At 36.8% G+C, this 19,547-nt stretch overlaps 1 protein-coding gene across 3 annotated transcripts in view; it reads left to right on the top strand.

The window, feature by feature from the left end:
* MOCOS (molybdenum cofactor sulfurase) overlaps positions 1 to 19,547 on the top strand; it is a 206,150-nt gene that overhangs the window by 12,034 nt on the left and 174,569 nt on the right. For 2 of the 3 annotated variants that reach the window (XM_079300626.1, XM_079300625.1), the window contains exons 2-3: positions 14,532 to 14,621; positions 17,190 to 17,256. In XM_079300626.1, coding sequence (XP_079156752.1) covers positions 14,532 to 14,621; positions 17,190 to 17,256 — 157 coding nt within the window. Of the gene's footprint in view, positions 1 to 14,529; positions 14,622 to 17,189; positions 17,257 to 19,547 lie in introns of those variants that run through there. The other variant, XM_079300627.1, reaches the window with a different exon arrangement.

The following is a 19,547-nucleotide window of genomic DNA, read 5'->3' as shown; positions in this document are numbered from 1 at the left end:
GGAGAGACTGGAGGACAGGAGACAAACCCTTCATGTAGCACTACTGGAAGCCTCTTTGAGATGCAGGCTGTGTAAAAACAGAAACCAAATCCTCCCTCCATCCCCTGCTTTTCAATATCATTTGCCCAGAGGATGAGACTACTCCAATGAAATGCTCTCTAGGGATTGAAGCCTTCTGCTTCTCTCTCTTACATCTCATCCTCTTGGTCGTCCTTAGAAACCTGTAATAGTAAGAGGTTGAGTGCATTGTGAATGATGAAAAATATAAATTCCAGTGAGTTACTTCAATATATTTGTGAGTTTCCTTTCCATCTGGTGTTTTTCAAGAATTGGAAAAGTCTTCCCCTCAGCTCCCCCTCAGTGTCAAATATAAAAACACCTGCTTTTGTTGGAATATTTATATGCTGATTAGCAATAATGAAAGGCAAATCAAGCTTTTTAGCTCATGGGTGCTAAAGTTACCCATTAAAAAAATTCTGAAAAGATCTTTTCCTTTGGATGTGGAGTTCAGTGTGTAATGCTTGTTTGAAGGCACTCAGTATATTCTCCAGGCTTTGCATCATTGAGCATGACAGTTCCTGAGAGATTAAAGAGCTGTTACCATCAGAACTTTATTCAGTTTTTCTTTCATTTTTCCAAGTACAGAGAATTATAGGTGTACGTGTAAAGTGTCACAAGGATTGCACTGCAGTGCTTTCTGGATAAACTTCAGTGCCACTGAAGTGAGGGAAACAGTACCAAATAATCTCCTGACAGCTGTCATGTCTCCAAAAGTGTCTGATCATATCTTCAAATCTGAATGCTGGATACCTTGTGGTAGGCACTAAACTAATCAAATACCTGTTAATTTACAAGGATCTCAATCTTACATGTGAAATGATTTATAAAGAGTGGGGTATTCGAATATTTTGGGAAAATCTGTCTTTGCCTAGTTCCCACTTCTTCGAATCCTTCCTAAACTTCATGTTTAGAGAATATATTGTGTCTTTAAAAATTATTTGGATTTTTGCATGTATTGAAGTAGCATGAGTCTTTCTCAAATGAGTAAAACTGATATGTATATTATAATTATAAAAATCTTCCAGGTATGAGAGGTGAAGCATGGAAGGGAGTCTCTTGGGTCTTTTACTTTAGTATAAGAGATTCTGTGCATATGTGGTGTTTGCTTGATTAGTTGGTTTGTTTTATAATCTAGCTACATGACTTGGTCATTCTAGTCACTACATACCTCTTTTTTTTTTTTGGCTGGTTGGTTTGTTCATTGTTTGGGCGTCTTTTTTTTTTTTTTTTTTTTTTTTTTTTTTTTTTTTTTTTGCTTTAGAGGGTTTTTTTGTTAGTTGGTTGGTTTGGGTTTTTTGTTTTGTTTTTTACTGTAGGTTGAATTTCCCTAGTTGTAGAACAGAAATAGCTGAGTCCAGAGGAGAAGCTTTACTGTTTAGTTTCTTAATTAAAGTGAGATATAGCCAGTGTTGCATATGTTGAGTCTACTTCACTGTACTGTGTATTCCATGTGGAATGACTCAGAAGAAAACAGCCATCTAGTCTAACATATATAGTCTCTGGATATATGTTGGCTGGAGTTCCTGGCTTCTAGTCAGCAGTATATTAGAAAAAATGAAACACTAGAGAAAAGGAGTTATATAGGGAAGAATCTATTCCTATCAAAACTGATTGTTATTGTCTTTCCACTGAGCAGTCATTACAATGGTATACATACAAATGCAGACAAAAAATAGAAATAAATGGATTTCTCTCTATAAATCTGTGAATTTTACTCTCACTGTGGTGAGAACACGAAGCATCCTCTTTCATAGCAGAAGAAAACAGTTTCAGATTAGAAGGGGGAGTAAGGAAAAGAGAGCATAGAGTAGACATGGGGAAAAAATTGCCCTTAATACCTTTCTTCTTGTTCCTCAGTCAAAGGAAATGGGAAAAGAGAAGCCTGTAGTTTGCTCTGTAGTGAAAAATAAAATACTCCTTGTACACTGCAATAACTGATCTCAGAAGGTTCACTTGGCAAAGTACCAGATATCTGGTGTCTGTACAAAATATTAAGGAATACTTGCTTCCCATGTGGAAACAAACTTCCTCAATGCAGTTATCTGACATGAAGCCAGCATTCTGTGCAGCTGATTGCCTGGGCTCATTCTCACTTTACTAATGGGGAGCCATTAATTTTGTTATGGTAGTGGTTATATGACAGAGTAGGGATCCTTTGCATTCCAGTATTTATGGCAGAAGTTTGGAGAAGAGTTTTTGGAAGTAAATAGGTCTGGAATGAAACATGTAGAACCAATTATTATGAATTCTTTGAGTTATTATTGTTTTAGGGTATAGTGACCCATATTTTTTCCCCATTAGTTTTTTTAAATTTTTAATAGTCTATTTTAGAATGTGGTGTTGCTGTGTTTAGGTTTTTAATTTTTATGTATCCTGGGTGCTTTTTTGGTGAAAAATGTTCATACGGTTTTCCTAAAAATAAACAGAATTGCAAGTTAATTTTGTCTTAATGAAAAATAAGTAGCTTTAGAATGCAAGTTATGGGAACCAAATGTGCTATTGTTGCCTTGAAGATATTTGCTTTAGGGGAATATGGTAGTAAAATGTCTGCTAGCAGAAATTCAAGAAAATGTAGAAATTTTGAGGATATAAAAGGAACTCATTACAGCAACTCAGTACTATTTTGAGATGTTACCTTTAGTTATGGCAAGTCTGAAGGAAGTATTTGAAAATTAACAATGCATAAGTTGGCTTTGGAATAATAGCAAATTATTATTACTTTTCAAATTATGGTAATACTGTTCATTATTAATTAAATGATTCATTGTCATAAAAAATGTTCACTTAAAATTCCTCTCCATCCTCACTTCATGTTATGGAATCAGTTCCTGAATTCCTTCACTTGTGGAAATCTTCATGTGTCACCAAACATCCTCTGCCTAAGTAATGATGAGGGTGTTCAGCCATCTGGTTTGTACAGCATCTGTAGAAGGGGTCTGTAAAGAAAAAGCAGCCTTTGGCCAGCAGCTCCAGCACTTCTGTGTGGCTGTGCTGGCTATGGAGGAAGTTCCACATAAGGAATTGCTCCCCATACTTGGAATACAATCCTGTAGTCACTTCTGGAAGCATGTATGCCATGTGTAGTTTTATCTAGGTAGCATTTCTAAGTACCTTGTGTCAGAAATTGAGTAAGATATGTTGTATGAACCTTGTGTCTGGTCTTGTCATTTATTCAAGTATTATACAGCTTGTGGGGGAAGACCTTGATTTTTAAATACATCATGTTTTCATAGATGCTTTGAGGCAAAATGCAATAGCTGGTGTTGGGGCAGAGTTGTGAATTTAAGCTCAGACTTCAGAGATTAGGGAAACTGGAATATTTGTTTTTCCTTGCATAATATTTTACTCATTTTCAAAGCTAGTCTAGTGTTAATGAGGCCATTTGTATTTAGTACTTTGAATAATTTATGATGAAATTATAATTCTCTTTAATTTCAAAAGTGATTAGTATTGAAAGAAGCCCTTTGATTGAGAGAAATTATACTATGATCTAGTGAAGCACAGGTGTATGCTTATAAAACTGGGATGATGTAGTAACTGCATTATTGCTGAGTCCATTAAAAAAACCAAAAAATGAAGAACTGTGAAACTCATTTTTGTAGCCATAAGTATCCAATGTAAGGTTGCTACCAAAAATGAAATTCTGTATATTTATATCGGTAGTGTCAGATTGTTACTGGGTTTTTATGATGCTCAGATATTTATACCTCTTGGTACTGACTAAAATCAGACTTAACTTCACAGGTGCCCCAAATACTGCTTTTATTTAAACACAGAGCATTCTGATAAATAGAAATGCAAAGTAGTAGTTGACTGAGGAGACTTGCATTGAGCTGAGCAGGATTGGAACTCAGTCCCAGTACTGGAATTTTATAGTAGATGCAAATTTATTCAAATGAGAAATGTGTCTGACTCTCTGCAAAGATACTCACTGGTAACTGTGGTTAGCATATTGTTACCGAAAGTTGGTTTTCTTTTTGTTGAATGTTGATGATGTTCTCTAGATGTTAATTTTAATTGAAAGCAGATGTGATGGTTCTATGTTATGACTTTGCCACGAATATCAAATGTACAAGAGAAGAGAAAGTGGAAAAGAGCTGTAAGGGAAGAGAGTCTTCAGGTTCACATCTGCTTTTCCTTATGTTCTGCTGCAAGAAGCACCATCAAAACATTAATTATCCTCTAAAGGGGATACTTATTTACATATATTCATATACCCATCTCAGTGCTGCATACACAGGCATATTTGTGCATATTTATAAATAAAGGTGTAGAATATGTCCTAGGAGGAAACAGGGAATCATCTGGACACCTTAAACGTACCTCTGGAGCAATTCTTCATTTGATGTAACTGACTCTAGTAAATTGATTTATGTGATTTTGAGATTCTGTTATTTTTGCCTGTTACTACAGCACTCCTTCTTGTCTATGAGTTATTTCAAATGTTGCACTTTTAAAATTGATTGCTGGACTTTTAGAGAGTGCATGCATACCCTAGAGACTGAAAATACTCTGTAGGTGCCAGATGGAGCAGTCCAATGCTTTTGATTAAAAGAAGGAAAATTTTACTTGTTTCAGAGGTCATTTAAGCTTCTATGAAGATTGTAACCCAGCTCTTTAATTTGGCCTGGATGTAGAAAGGTGATCAGTGCAGTTTGTTTAGGAAGTGCTGGTTATAGTGTATTTGTAAATGGTTTAACTCAGAGGTCAGAAGAGCCTCATAATTACTTCATAGGCTCTGGGTACCTTGACGTGTGTTCTCACACTTGAGTGAAGCTTATTTCTCTTTGCAGAGTTGAGGTCTCTGTGACCTGAAGGCAAATTTCTGCTTTGGTTATTCATTGTAGTACAGCAGAAATGCAGTCAGACTCTGCATGAGTTCCTTTTGAGTCACTGGACTTTGGAAAAAACTTTTATTGTTGGGTTGCAACCCTTTGAATTCAGAGAGCCTATCCTCTGAAGGTACAGTATCTGTATCCTGTGCAAGGCAGTGTCTCTTGAAGAGCCACAAACTCCTCCTTATAAACAACTTTATGGCAGTGTCCAACAGTGGGTTGTTACTGCCCAAAGTCAGATTCAAAGTAATCACCAAACTTCCAAAAGTTGTGTCACATTCTAGCTGTCCTTTAAGGAAGACATAAATATAAATTATGTATTTGTGCCAATAACTCAAGAGATTTTCAGTTTCCTTTTAGAAAGCTTTAATATGGACATCAGAGAACTTTAAAAAAATTGAGTATCTGGAAGCTGTTATTTGTATTTAAAGCAGGTCTGTTAAGTAGGATTTCTCTCATATGCTGCTGTGTTCAGACCTACTCATTAGGAAGCTGGTATTTTTATCAGAACTAGTTAACAAATCTCTACAGTTGTCAAACTATTTCAGAATTAAAACCTCTGGTTTCCTGTAACATTATTTTTTGATAAATGTATTTTTTCATTCCTAGAGCATTTCTGAAAATGGTTGAGTATTTTAATCTATGCTTGGGAATACCCCTAAGAAATGGAAAATAATCTGTGGAAACTAATTTAGGTTGAGTACAATAAGGTAGTAACAGAACATTTATTCCAATGTTAAATTGCATACCTGTTAAATTTTATTTACAGAAACTTGTGTCAGTTAGATTTTATTTCTTCTTTTTGAGTGACAGCATTTTTATTTTCCAGTTAAGAGATGCTCTTTGTGCTGAAACACTACAATTTTGGAAGGTGTCAGGAAATTACAGTCAGTCCTCAAAAAATTTACAAAATAATTATTATATTAAAAAATTCCCTAAATAAGAAATAAAGTTATTTAATGAGTTCTGTTATTGATATCTGCATACCTAATATGGTCAATGAACTTCTGTAGCGGTAAAGCAATTGAGTATAACCTTACTTTTTAGGTTGATCTGTTTATAGTTGAACAGTTTCACCTGAGAGAGCAGTTTGAATCAAATTACTATGAAGTATAAGTTAATCTGTGGGAACTTGGAGCCAAAAGGTTTTATGATGGAAAAATGTCTAGATTAACTCAATACATATACAGAAGAAAAGCTTAGTTTTTCATGCATACTTACGATCTCCCTAATGAAATCTCAGTCTTTTCTCTGCCTCATTAAAAGTAAATTGTTTGTATTAAGTCTTAAGTATTTGCTCAGTAGCAATACTGAAACTCCTACACTTAACATTTTTACACACCATTGTTGTTGTCTCATGTTTGTGGTTTCACTTTTTGTTGGCGGCTGCTCAGTGGCGAAAAGGAGATACAGGAGATTTTGGTCAAGCATTATATATGGGCATTGCAAGCATTTAAACATCTGCTTGGTTTAATAATGTTGTTTTCTTTCTGACTACAGTACAATCATTTAGGAGTGTAAATCAGGTAAGGAATAACAATTATGACTGTTACCCAAGAGGTCTGGATGTGTTGGTCTAATGAGGCATTTTTCCAGTAAAGTTAGGGACACTTTCTCTAGGTTTCCAAAATTCCAAGGTCATCTTCTGGAATGTCTGTTTTGCACCCTCACTCTTGCTCTCCAATCCCCTGTTGCTCCTAGAGAAAGGGCTTCTAGCTGGAAGAGGGATTGAAATGAGTTGCTGGAATTACCATTTATTAGGAATAAAGGAACGTAGCAGTTTTAGCCAGAGTAGGTGGACAGATGCTACTGGGCTGTCAAGGGAGAAATACCTGCTAAAGCTGAGTGGCTGAAGATAGACATTAAAGCAAAGCAACACTGTCATGGGAGATATGAGAATACACTGATCATGGAAAAACAGTCTAGAGATTGAGATGCAGTTTCTTACTAGGAAGGTACTATTCTGAAGCACTGTTATGATTTGAGCAAATAGACTAACAACTTGCTTATTTTTAAGATGAAGATGGCTTATGAGTATTGTAGCCACCACTGTGGGCCAGGAGAAACTTCTTAGACCTCTCAGCTTGTGAATGTGGTTTATGCTAAAATCACGCTCTTCTTTGCACAGTCTTTGAATTTATGCACAGTTTTTCTTGGTAGTGTGGTCATTTGGTTTTACATATTTTTCCCTGAAAGATTAAATTTATGCTGAATGGAAGTTTATGATTCATTTATTCTTACATCCCTGAAATCGATCTTCAATATTTGTTCCTGGACATTTTTCTGGACGGTACAAGGAAATCAAGGGCTCTAAATGTCTGTGGGGAACCTTGTGTGAAGAGATTCCATTGGAGAATAAAACTTGACCACTGGTTTGCAGTAGCAGCCTTGCTTCTTTGCCAGAAGAAACAGCAGAGAGAAGTACTCGTACATTGGCCAAACAAGGTGATAACATGGTCTTGACATTGAGAAGGAATGATGGCTGGGATATGCTTCTGCAGGGCCTCAACAGTGAGGATAACTGATTTTTGCTCTCTGTCATTGAGTGTTCATTGTGTGTACCAGTTCTCATGGGGGTGTTTAATTATTGCTATAGTTGGAAGTTGAACCCAAGGCTCCAGCTGCTAGAGGCTTATAAAGAATTATTTCTGTGTAATGAAATGAGCTTTAAGTAGAAAAAGGTTACTCTTTGGTTTTTGTTTTGAACTTAGTTTATCTTCTAATGCTTTTGGAAACATAAAATAATTTAAAAGGCTTTCTATATATCTCTGTACAATTAATTTGATATATTTTGGAGAGAATATTGAGTCACTATATTTTCCTATATATCATATGAAGCCCATTATTTCAGGTACAGACCAAGAAGTTGAACTGACTAGAAAAGTCAGTTTTGAACATTTTTTTAAAGTCTGTGGCTGTTTTATGAGAAGAAAATGAAAGAAAAAAGAGCAGAAGTATGCTACTAGGATGTTTAAGTAATGACCACTATTATAAACAACTATTATGATTCCTTAAACATTGTTTTTTACTATTGTGTTTTCATCTCAAGTGAGAATTCTCTTTCCTACACAAAACTGCCTCTTTCCTACACAAATGTGAATGTTTCTGTGAAATTTTCTGGAAAACCAACAAAAGCATTTTTCAGTAATAGAAGAACGGGGAATATGTTCTCTTTCAACTCTTCTTTCATTTGATCAATTGCATCAGAGAGATAGGGAAAAAAGAAACAGACTGAAAAATGGTCATATCTTCACTAGGGAGGTGTGAATGCTGGTTTCTGTCTGAGCAAGTCGGAGTTGTTTGAAGGCATGCATGAATATGAATCACTTGTGATGTATATTTCATTTAGAGAGACAGGCTGCAGTAGGTTATTTTTATGAAGCTGTGGTACCTCTGGTTCATGCCCACAAATAAGACTTCAACTAGTCTCACACAACCATTCAGGCTGTCCATGGAAATAACGTCCCTGAGTGCAGTCAATATTTAATCCTGCCCCAGTGATGCACTGAGTAAAGTTCTGCCTTATAGGTAGTCCTGTAAGGATGGGGTGCTGATGGATCCCTTTACTGCAATCTCATTTAAGACAGGAGTTGGCAAATGATGAAATTTGATGGCATGCAGTTTTTATTTTTATGTTTTTCTCTAGCTGTGAAGAATATATAGGCTTGGATGTGATTTGTTAATAAATGCGAAATCATTAAATTTTTTTGCACTCTCCTCTTCTTTAGTACCAGTAAGCTGTAAACTGAAAGCTGCAAGTAGGGACTCACGTACATAGAACAGTGTCAGTGCATAATGACACTGAATAACTTTATCCACCTAAAGAGCTTTTGTTGGTATAGCCCCTGCTGGGGAGTACAGCAAGCAAAGAGTGTGTGTGGTATTCTCTGTAAAGAGTTCTGCCTGCTTGGCTGTATGTAATAATACAGTGAGACAAATAATGCAAGCCAATAGCGTGCAGAAAAAAATAATGGGAACTTATTATGGATAAATGTAATTTCACATTTCATGCTTTGCTTTTTGCAATGAGTCCATCAAGTCAAACACTCAAGGACATTAATTAAACACCATTTTCCCACAGAACTCAGTAACTGGATAGAATTAGAATATTGGTACCCTTATCCAGGTTGGTCACAGCTCAGTGCAGAACAGCATTTGGCAGTCAAGTCAAGCTGTGGTTGCTTGAATTGATGAATTTGGTGTACTGGCAGAATGTGCCCCGTGGCTCTGGGCTGACTGCTGTGTTACTTCACCAGGCCTGCAGCAATTAAGTCAAATCATGCTGAGGAATCTCCTTTAACTGCATAGTAACTATTCAGGTTTTGAGCATCTATGGCCTTGTTCATCAAGCACTATGCTTTTGTGGTCTTTTGAAGAGCTCCTTGGCCCTAAGCAAGGGAAATAAAACATTACCTTGTCTAGCAGAACTGGACTGTTCAGATGAGAGGCATGTTTTTATTGAGAAAACATAACTGATGTGATAGTTTTTTATCTAAATTGATGCCAAAAAGGAACTGAAGGTGCACATAAAAATATTCATTAAATGTTTAATCCAGAAACTATCCAGGAAAGGCAAATCTCAAGCCGTATTAGTAGGATTTTGTTTTCTTTTAATGTACTTCATTAATGGTTTTGCATAATGAGGATCTCTATCTGTCTGCCCATTCAGTGTGTAGGCATATCATGCCCTGTGTCAGAACTTCAGGCACTTTTAAAAAGGCTGCATGTATTACATTAAATAGTTAAAGCTACTTTTGCTATTTAATTTAGGAGCTCCCTTGGGGGAGCTAAGACTTATGCAGTGACTGGAAAGGAGCTGACTCTAAAGGGTATCTGACTTAGATTGCTAAAATAACCTGGCCATGTGTGCTGACAGCCCAGAAGGCCAGCTGTATCCCAGGCTGCATCCAAAGCAGCATGACCAGCAGGGTGAGAGGGGGTATTCTGCCTCTCTGCTCTACTCTGGTGAGACCCTCCCTGCAGTGCTGCATCCAGCTCTGGGGCCCCCAGCACAGGGACACATGGACCTTTTGGAGCAACCTAGAGGAAGCCACCAAGATGATTAGAGGAATGCAGCACCTCTGCCACAAAGGAAAGCTGAGAGAATTGGGATTGTTCAGCCTGGAGAAGAAAAGGCTTCAGGCTGACCTAATTGCAATCTTCCGGTACTTGAAGCCTACAAGAAAGATGAAGAGGGACTTTTTACAAGAGTATGTAGTGACAGGAAAAGGGGGAATGCTTCAAAGTGGAAGAGAGTAGGTTTAAATTATGTATTAGGAAGAAATTCTTTACTGTGAGGGTGGTGAGGCACTGGAACAGATTGCCTAGGAATGTTTTGGATTTCCCATCCCTGGAAGTGTTCAAGACCAGGTTGGATGGGACTTCAAGCAACCTGGGCCAATGGAAGGTGTCCCTGCTCAGGGCAGGGTGGTTGGAATTAGGTGATCTTTAAAGTCCCCTCCAACCCAAACTATTCTATGATTCTATAAATCTGAGGTACCTGATGTGATCCTACTTGTTCAAAACTCTCTGTGTCCAAATGATATCTCACTTGTCTACAACCTCTGTAGAGCACATTTCTCCCTCTTTGTCTCTTGTTTTTTCTCCTGCTTATGGTTTGGTGTATGGAAATGTGATATTTATCTTTTGACAGATAATGTTTAATTTTGCCTTCAGCTTGTTTTTACATAATCTATTTCATACTGGTTTGTTAATATTGCCATACTTAAGATATATATTCTCTCCCCAGGGCATTTTCTGTATCTGCTTTCCAAGTAATATTGTGCATATAATCCTACTGAATTGCAATTATATCCACCAATCAAAATTCATGACTCTGTAGAGTTGCTGCCTTGTAACTACACATTTCATTCTTTATTATGAGACTTTTGGCAATATAACTGGCAGCCTATAATCAGCTGGAGTGCAGGAATTTTGAAGTGTCAGGGCTGTGGGAAATAATCTGTGAATCTCAGGTTGGCTTGTTTTGATGACTATAGTTGAGTCACAGAATAACAAAAGGTTAAGGAGGTGAATACAGGGTGTCCAGATGATGTATAGGTAAATTTTTTAGAAGTGATATTTAGACAAAATGTGTAGCACCAAGAACAATTTCAAGGATTACAAGAACATGTGACACCAAAGTAGCAATTGTTTAGCCAGAGAAAGCTGGGTGACTAGACAGGGGTTCATGAGCAGGTTGTGAAGTCACAGACAGCTTAGTCCCTTAATTGCATGTGGCACCAGGCCACTGTAGGAAGTGCCTCCAGCGTCTCTCTGTGCTTCCCGTCCAGATTGTCCTCTGACTAGTAGACATTTACACAACTTAGCAGTTACTAAAAGATTTAGTAAAGCTATAACTGCCTTGTTCAACTTTCACTTCATCAAATTTTGTCTTTCAATTTATTCTAAGTCAGATGGAATAACATTTTTTAGACATGTACTTTTGTCAGAAGCAGGTATTTGGCTCACAGAAAGTAATCTGGTAGTTTCTCTTTGCCTTACATGTTTTGCAGGTTCTCAGACTTTTGTGCAGTTGAGTGTTCTCGTGTGGCCTTAAACTCTAATATTGAAATGCTCCAAGTGAAATTATCTTTTTTCTCTTAAGAGGTAGAAATGTTCAGTTAAACTGAATGATCCCCTGGCATTTATGAGGCTGTATGTAGGTGTGGACTCATGAAGTTTTACAAAGAGCCAAGAGCACACAGAGATGGTAACACTTTGTTAAGAGCTGAATTGTAGCATGTAAGGAGATCAGCTGGGATGGGACTTTTTCAGCAGGACAGACTGGCCTGTATTGGTTCCCAAAGAGTTCCCCATGTAAAATTAATCTGCAAGGATATTAGCATATGAATATTGCAGCTTATGAACTGATACTCTGGCTGAATAACTCTCCATAACTAATGCCAACACATTGAATGTTTTTTTAATACATGTATTAAAAAAAAAAAAAATCTTACTTCTGAAATATGATTGTATCAAATAGTTGGTATATTATTAAACCAGTTACACACTCCAAACATAATAGTATGTAAATGAAACGAAAAGTTAATTTTACATTTTCCCTGAGCAATGAAATGATGTCCTGATGGATATTGCATTTTAATGTTCTTTTGGTTGATCATATTATATTTTCTTTCTCCTGTTATTTCCCATAAACAGTATCATTTCATAGTGCTGACAGCCTATATACTAAATACCACAGTGGAACAATGGCAACTGTATTGTTCTCTATGTACTGACAAATCTCTTTGCTTAATGTGCATTCAATAAAGATAAAATAGCAAATGTTATTAAACCAGGGGAAAAACACAATGGAAGTTATTAATGTGTTTTTTCTGTGCCATTATACATGTGCCACTTTTTTTTCTTTTCTTTAAAAAAACAATTTGAAGTCAGACAGCAAGGAAAAACTGCATCATAAAAGCGCAGTAGCAATGAAGATATTTGTTTCAGTGCAGCCCCAAAAGACAAGAGAGACCATTTCTTCTTTTGGGCAGTGGGAGAGAGTATTAAATGCTTTTCTCTGTTTTCAATTAAACAGTAGCATTAAATATAAAATTAAAGTTTAAGAATTAATAATTTTTCCTTCCTCAGCCAAATTTTCTCCCAGATTTTAAAAGTATTTTACCCAGAGGAGGAGTTTAAAAAATGACTAGCTGGTTTTAATACTTCCATTTCAGAGAACTGAATATCGTCCTTCATTATGAGCTACATAAGGAATCAAATTTGAAAAACCACTTAAGAGGCCTTTACCTAGAGGTCTTTCAGCACACATTGTCTCACAGAAATGTTGGTCAGGATGTGAAGTGCTGTCCGTTGTCAGTGGATGGTTTGTGTTGAGGAGCTGGCTGCCTGTTTTTTGCTCATGCTGTAGGGCTGTGTGATGACTTCAGTGCTGGGACTTTCCTTGGAGCTGGAAAGGTCCAAACACAGCAGCTACTCCCAGAGGAGCATCACCTGGCATCACCTGGTGTCCATGAGAGCCAAATGGCATCTCTGTGGAGGCTTTATTTGTGGAGGCAAGAGTGTTGGTCGGGGTGGTTCCTTCCAGGACAGCAGTCCTTCCACTTGTGCCTGGCTCAGGGCTGCCTCTTCCCACTCTCAGCCCCAGCCCTGCCTTTCCCACCTCTCCCAGCTGTAGCCAGTGACTGTGGGCTGCCTATTGCCCTGACTGATGCTGTTGGAGCTGGTGGAGGTCGTGGCTGTTGGTCCAGGCTTTAGCTCCATCTCAGGACATGCCTGAGCTTTTGGTGCCAAGCTGCAGGTCCTGGATGGCCATGGTGAGCATATGTCCTGCTGGAGGGAAAGCTGCTGCTCCCTTGCTGGCAGAAGCTGTGCCACAGTGCTGGGCAGGGCCCTGGCTGTGTCCTGCCATTGGCAGTGTGCCTGTCTCCCTCCAAAGCCCTGCATTCCTGCAGAGAGCTGAGCAGCTCTCGGGAGCTGAGCAGGACAGACCTCCATATGCATTTTGACCCGAGTGTTTGTGCGTGCTGCTTCATACTGCTTGTGAGAAACTTCCTAACATTCTCCTTTTTAAACTTAAAAAACCTATACAGCTACTAAGTTGACCCTGGTTTTGTCCATACTCCACCCCTTGAAGGACCTTAAAACACTTGACTGACTTCAAGTCATTATTAAGAATTCTGCATCTGCTAGGCACTTTAAGTGAGGAAATTTTAAGACAGGAAAGGAATCTTCTCTTTTGAAAATAAGGGGTAGGTGTCTGGATTGGTTTTATTATTAGCACTGCCTCTCAGCTTTACTCACTGGATCACTGCTACAGGAACATAATATATAATAATATATATTTCCAAGTGTCAAGGCTTCTCGTTTAAAGCTTAACTCAATTTTAAATCCATGTGGAAAGGGAAGACCTTTAAAATACTTAATAAATTCTAATCTTAATCATATTCATCATTATTAAAATTTGAAATAGGTTGAGATACTTAAGGTAAGGGAAATGAAAAAACTAATAAAGAGCACGGAACACACTGGAGGAATGGAAAAATAATTGCTAAAGATTAAGAAATCTAAAACGGCCAAACATGAAACAGCCTTAATTTCCAATAAGCATTTATTTTAAAATTTTAATAATATAATAATATAAAAGGAGATTTTAAAAAGGAATTGTATGTTAAGTGCAGCAGAGTGGTGAGACATGATTAAATACATTAAAACATACTAGTCCTGTCTTTGGCCTTCAGGCATGATTTAGGTCTTGTCAGTTCTTGAGAGAGTTTCATGACCTGTCAGCGAGGAGACAGCATCACTATGTGTTGCTGTTAATAATAATTATTAGCATTGTGATAATAGCAGTTTTCATAATAAATAATGACTAAAAGTAGCAACGTATTATAGCTGAAGACACCAGCTTGCTCAGTTTTGTACAGGCTAAACAAAAGATTTTTCTCTTCCAAAGATTGTGAAATCTAAGCATGAAAGGAAGAACCTGATTAATTAAAAATTATACACAGGTGATCAAAATACTTGCTTTCTATTATGTCTTTTTTATTTTTTTTTCTGCTAGTGAGTGAAAAGGGGTGTTTGAATGGTGCATTTCACAATGTAATCTGTGGGAAAAAATGACATTAAATCTTTTAAAAATTGAAACTAGTAATTTTATTTGTATTTTAGGGATTACTTACCTTGACCATGCTGGTTCAGCACTTTTCCCAGAGAGTCTACTTAAAGCTTTTACTGATGACCTCAGAAACAATGTTTATGGTAAGTGCAAAGCAAAATCCCCTGAGTCTTCTCAAGTTTCCAGCTAAATCATTCAAACCTGAGCTTCTTGGAAAACACCTTCTGCAGTCTTTTTAATAATGCTCTGAAGTAGTTGGAATGCTTTTAGGAAGGAGGCATAGGCCCTTTGTGTCACCCCTAGCTGCATTCTTTGATGGCCAAGGACCTGTCGATGTTGGTGAAGGAGAAAGATCAAAGCAAACATGGCTCTGTTGCATGACTGTTAGGTCACCAAGCTTGGGGTAAACAAATACATTTTAGCTATAAGCACTGGTTATTCTTTGTAGTTTTTTCCACACCAAAATGCAAAGCCAATTTCTTGTGCAAGGACCAGAATCCAGAACCACCCTCCTTCTCCGAGAGTCATCATAAAGAGCTTATACTGTGGCTCAGTAAAAGCATTTTATTTAGAAGAAAGCATACCTCAAAGATCACAAGTGAATTTATGCACAGAATAGGTGCTATTAGACTTTGCTCTACCCTAACTATTAGACTTTGGTGCCTACTCAGAAAAAGGATAGGTATTGCCAAAGCAATCCTGTTCAGAGGAATGTGAGTAAAAGTATCTACACAATTGTGTAATATCTGGGTGGACATTTAACTCTTACAGCACCACCTGTAAGTACTTCATTCCCAGATCCTCTACCTAAACCTTTCTTTTCTTTCTAATGTTTTTATCTAGCTGAGAATCAGACTCAGAGTGTGATTTTATACAAAGTCAACAGCATCCAATGTTTAAGAAATATTGTTACTATGTGAGACAATTTACATTAGAGTGAGTCATCCTCAATCAGAAAAAAATATACTGCACAGTATTATGCTGTGAGTAGTCCTACTGAAGTAATCGAATTTCCTATGGTGTATTCTGTGGGACATGTGTCCTTTTGGCTAGTTTTGTGTCTTTCTTGTGCTCCCTGATGCATGGAACAAAGGGATTCCTCATTTGGGAACTAGGTACCACTGTTTTACAAGATAATGCTTGTTCACTCCAGCACTGCCACACATGTGCTTATCACCTAGGCAAACCATTTGAGAGTTTTGGATAGTTTTCATTTTCCATGTGTCATTATGTCATTTCCCCCTATTCTTTTTCCTGAATGCTGGCAAGGCTGGGATCCAGAGCATAAATTTAAGTTTCACTACAAATAAGTGTTATTCTTGATAGAGATAGGGGCTTTTTCCTCTTATAACAAAATACATCGATTTGTTACATTCAAGATCTCCTATTCAAATACATGCCAGTGATATGAAAATTAATGTTCTGTCACCACAGACATTGTAGAGTGAAATATATGTGTTCTGATCTTACTTATTTCAAACAACATTGGGCTCAACCCTTTTAATAAGTACCATCTGTAGCAGAAAAAAAATTAATTTGTGAATCAATTGAGTGTTTGTGAATAGAAATAGTAGTACTGCCAGTTTGGAGCAGATTTGCATAGTACCTATAATGCTATAGGAGAACAAATTGTGTCTTTTTATTGTTGTTTTCATCTAAAATGATGATAAGAGCTCCAGCATGGTCAATTTTTTTTTTTTTTTTTCATTTACATCTCATAATCTAAGGAGAGTAAATTTTGTATAGGAAGAGTTAATTTAACAAACACAGATGTGAATAAAGGGGGTTTGACTTGCAGCTTTTTTATTTTCTTGGTGATAATCCACAGGTCCAAAGAACTGCAGTAGAGCTGTTGCATGTGTAAATGAGGGAAAGTAATACAACTAAGAGATATTTCCCTTCTAAATTGAAAATATGTGAACTGAAAATTACAGAAATGCAACATCAGACATAGAAAGTCTTAAGTACTGGTTTTCAATTTGAGCTCTAAAATCATTATTTTAATACCTTCACTCAACAACTTTCAGGTAACTTTTAAATTTTGAAGAGTAGCTAATATTGGAGCCTACTGCCAGAACTGTGTTAGTATAGCAACTTTTTCCTTATTCCCTTTCCAAACTGTTTTTCCATGTTCTCTAATTATTTACTAACAGGAAGGTGTGCTGTGCCTGGGTGAATCTTGCAGTAACCTTTTTTGCTCAATAATAAAAAATCATGCTGTCTTAATTGTTATATATGCTTGTGCAAGCTGGGCTAAGGCAGCTGTGAACTTTGCAATAGCATTTCTATTCCAGTGAATTACTTGAATTTTAGACACTGAAAAAACAAGGATTAATTCTGCCCAATCATGATTGTCTGTTTTCTCCACATCCTGTCTTTTGCTTCTTAGCTACTGCACAAATACATTTATGAATGTGCATTCTGTCTGTAGTTTTCTTAGTATGTGTGTGAATATGCCATTTCATATTCTTTTTAGGGGAACTGCATAAGTATTAGTAAGAGATTCAGCTGAAGTTTCTAGGTCTATCATAATTGCTTTGCCCTGTTGTGTGTCCCTTCTCTTGACTAAGGGGCTTCAGGGAACTGCTGTTAAGTATGCATTAAATCTTTATCATCTTCTAGGCTCACTTGGTGTAATACTTTGATAAAAGAGAAATTTAATAGCAAAATTTTGATTAATGATTAATTTCTGTATTTCTGTTGTCTCCTAGGCAACCCTCATAGTCAGAATATCAGCAGCAAGCTGACATATGACACAATCGAGCATGTTCGATACAGGTAGAATAATCTTTTTTTCTGATGTTGTATGATGCAATTGATAGTTTTCATTTTGGTCAGGCCTGCACTGTTTTGATGACTTTGATGTGATACAATTTTCTAAGGGTCATCTGTCATACCTAAATAAAACACTTCGCTTTTAAAACACAAGGTATTTGGACAATCAAGTCTTGGATCATATAAATTCTTTTTTTCCCAAATCCTCAAAATCCTGTAGTTAATTTAGTGCTGTAATACAAGTCCACAGTTTCAATTAAGATATAGGACTTAAAATTTCAGAAATGATTATTAGTAAGATGGTGTAGTAAGATAGTAAGGTGGGACTAAGTGCAAAGACATGGTTAAAATTCAGATTAAATAGGGTGTAATGGCTTGTGAGAATTTGCAAAAAGCCTATGGGAATTTGTACATTGTTTTACAGCAGGTACTTCCACTGGAGTAATAAAATACCTTTTAAAGCAGTTTTAGTATAACTTTTAAGAGTAGAACGGAAAAAAAAATGTAAACTTGAGTGTTGGGGCTTCTGGGTATGGCAAGAAAATGAACTGTTTCTCTAAGTAAAGTATTCCTTTGAAAGTTTGGGGTGGAGTGTGCTGAAGATACACTTCTTGCCATTGATTTGTCATGATTTACATCATGACAAAAATATACATCTTAGGCCCTTGGTTATTGGTTTTAGGGTTTTTTTTCAGAAAAGTCTTACTATTTTATAAAATATGTTTTTATCGCAGAATGTGGATGTTTTGAGTTTATTTGCCTGCTTTTAATGACACTCTTAAGGCAAGTAAAGAATGTAATGGATTTCTATTTTATCTTCTTCCTTTAAAGTAAATATTTTTTCCAAAACACATCACAGAATTCAGATCAGTAGCATTCTAGTGTTCATAGCTGTAATGTAGAAAATCTGCTTTATACCTTTCTGATGCATTTTCTCTGACTGTTTTTATGGGAAGGTAAAAACCCCAAGATTTCTAGTTGGATGCTGTTGCTGGCTGTAGTCTGTTTCCCTTTTCCCATCACCAGCTTTCTGGAGAAAGCATTTCTTTTTGGTTCTGCCACAACCCTCTGTTTATGCTGTGCAGGATGACAACCTATTAATGTATGGCCAAGTGAAATGAAAGAGACTACCCATGAGGGATAGTGTTTTCAAAAGCAGACACTTACAGCCAGTTACAGCAATACCCACAGTCTGCAGAGTCTTTTGAGCAGACCTGTGTGCTTGCATGCAGAGTTAGCATCCTGATTTCCATTTGCTCAGTGCTGTTGCAATGTTGCTGTTTCACAGTTCTGCTTATGAAGGCACAGTAGGAAGTGTAACTGTTTTTAGAATAATTACTATTGTACTGTGTGTTCTTTGTTGTTAGGGAGTAAAGAAATAGGCTTTCACTGAGTAAAAAGCTAGATCACTTGAAGTTATATCTTCAGCATGTCTTATTTTGGGTCCTGCTTTAAAAAAGCTTGAGACATTTTTAAGGGCAGAATGGGAGATTACAAGATACCAGTGATACTGAGTGATACTGAGGGGGGTTTTGTGTGTTTTGTTTGTTTTTTTTTTAATACCCTCTGCATCTAAATGAACATTTTTGGTATTACACCTGATAGAATTTTTCATCTGTCCCTAAAGAAATGCAGCCATTTTTAAACTCCCAATAAAAATTTAAAAAGCATAGTCGTCAAAAAGGCATAGTCATAAAAATTCAGGAAGAAAATGCCCCAAACCTACTGTCAATAAGTCAGCTATCCGAAATGCAATAAAAGTATATTAAAAATCTATACTTCTCTGCCATTGCAGCTAATAAAAATAAGCAGTATGACAAGACAGGGAGACAGGCAGCTCTGTCCTGAATCACAGTGCATAGATTGGATTTCCTCAGTGAAAAAATAATTCAGTAGGCAGTTTAAGAAATCTTAAAATGAGTTGCTGGCTTTTTACCTTTTGGCACATGGCTGCAGTCAGAAGTATGGCTTTTTTTTTTTTCAGTGTTTGACTCCTAGATAATGGTATTTTTTTTTAAGTATTTTTTTAGCATTTGATTTTCAGATGTGATGGCACAATCAACTAATGAAAAATTCACACAAAACCTAATTTCAGATTTAGATTTGCTGATATGGGTGACAGCAGCATCAAAACAGACTTTTCTAATCTGTCAGGGTACACTGTTCAATGGTACAAAGCTGAATGACTTGGTTTTACCTTCATATCTACTTGACAGAAAGAATTCTTAGAATGTGGCTTTGCAAGAGAATAACATAAACAAATAATGGAGTCAATGAATGCTTTCTCTGATTTG

Source organism: Erithacus rubecula, assembly GCF_903797595.1.
Source record: "Erithacus rubecula genome assembly, chromosome: 3".
In the NCBI taxonomy this organism is placed as follows: Eukaryota; Metazoa; Chordata; class Aves; order Passeriformes; family Muscicapidae; genus Erithacus; species Erithacus rubecula.
The sequence above is the reverse complement of the archived record's forward strand: the minus strand, read 5'-3'. Positions and strand labels throughout refer to the sequence as shown.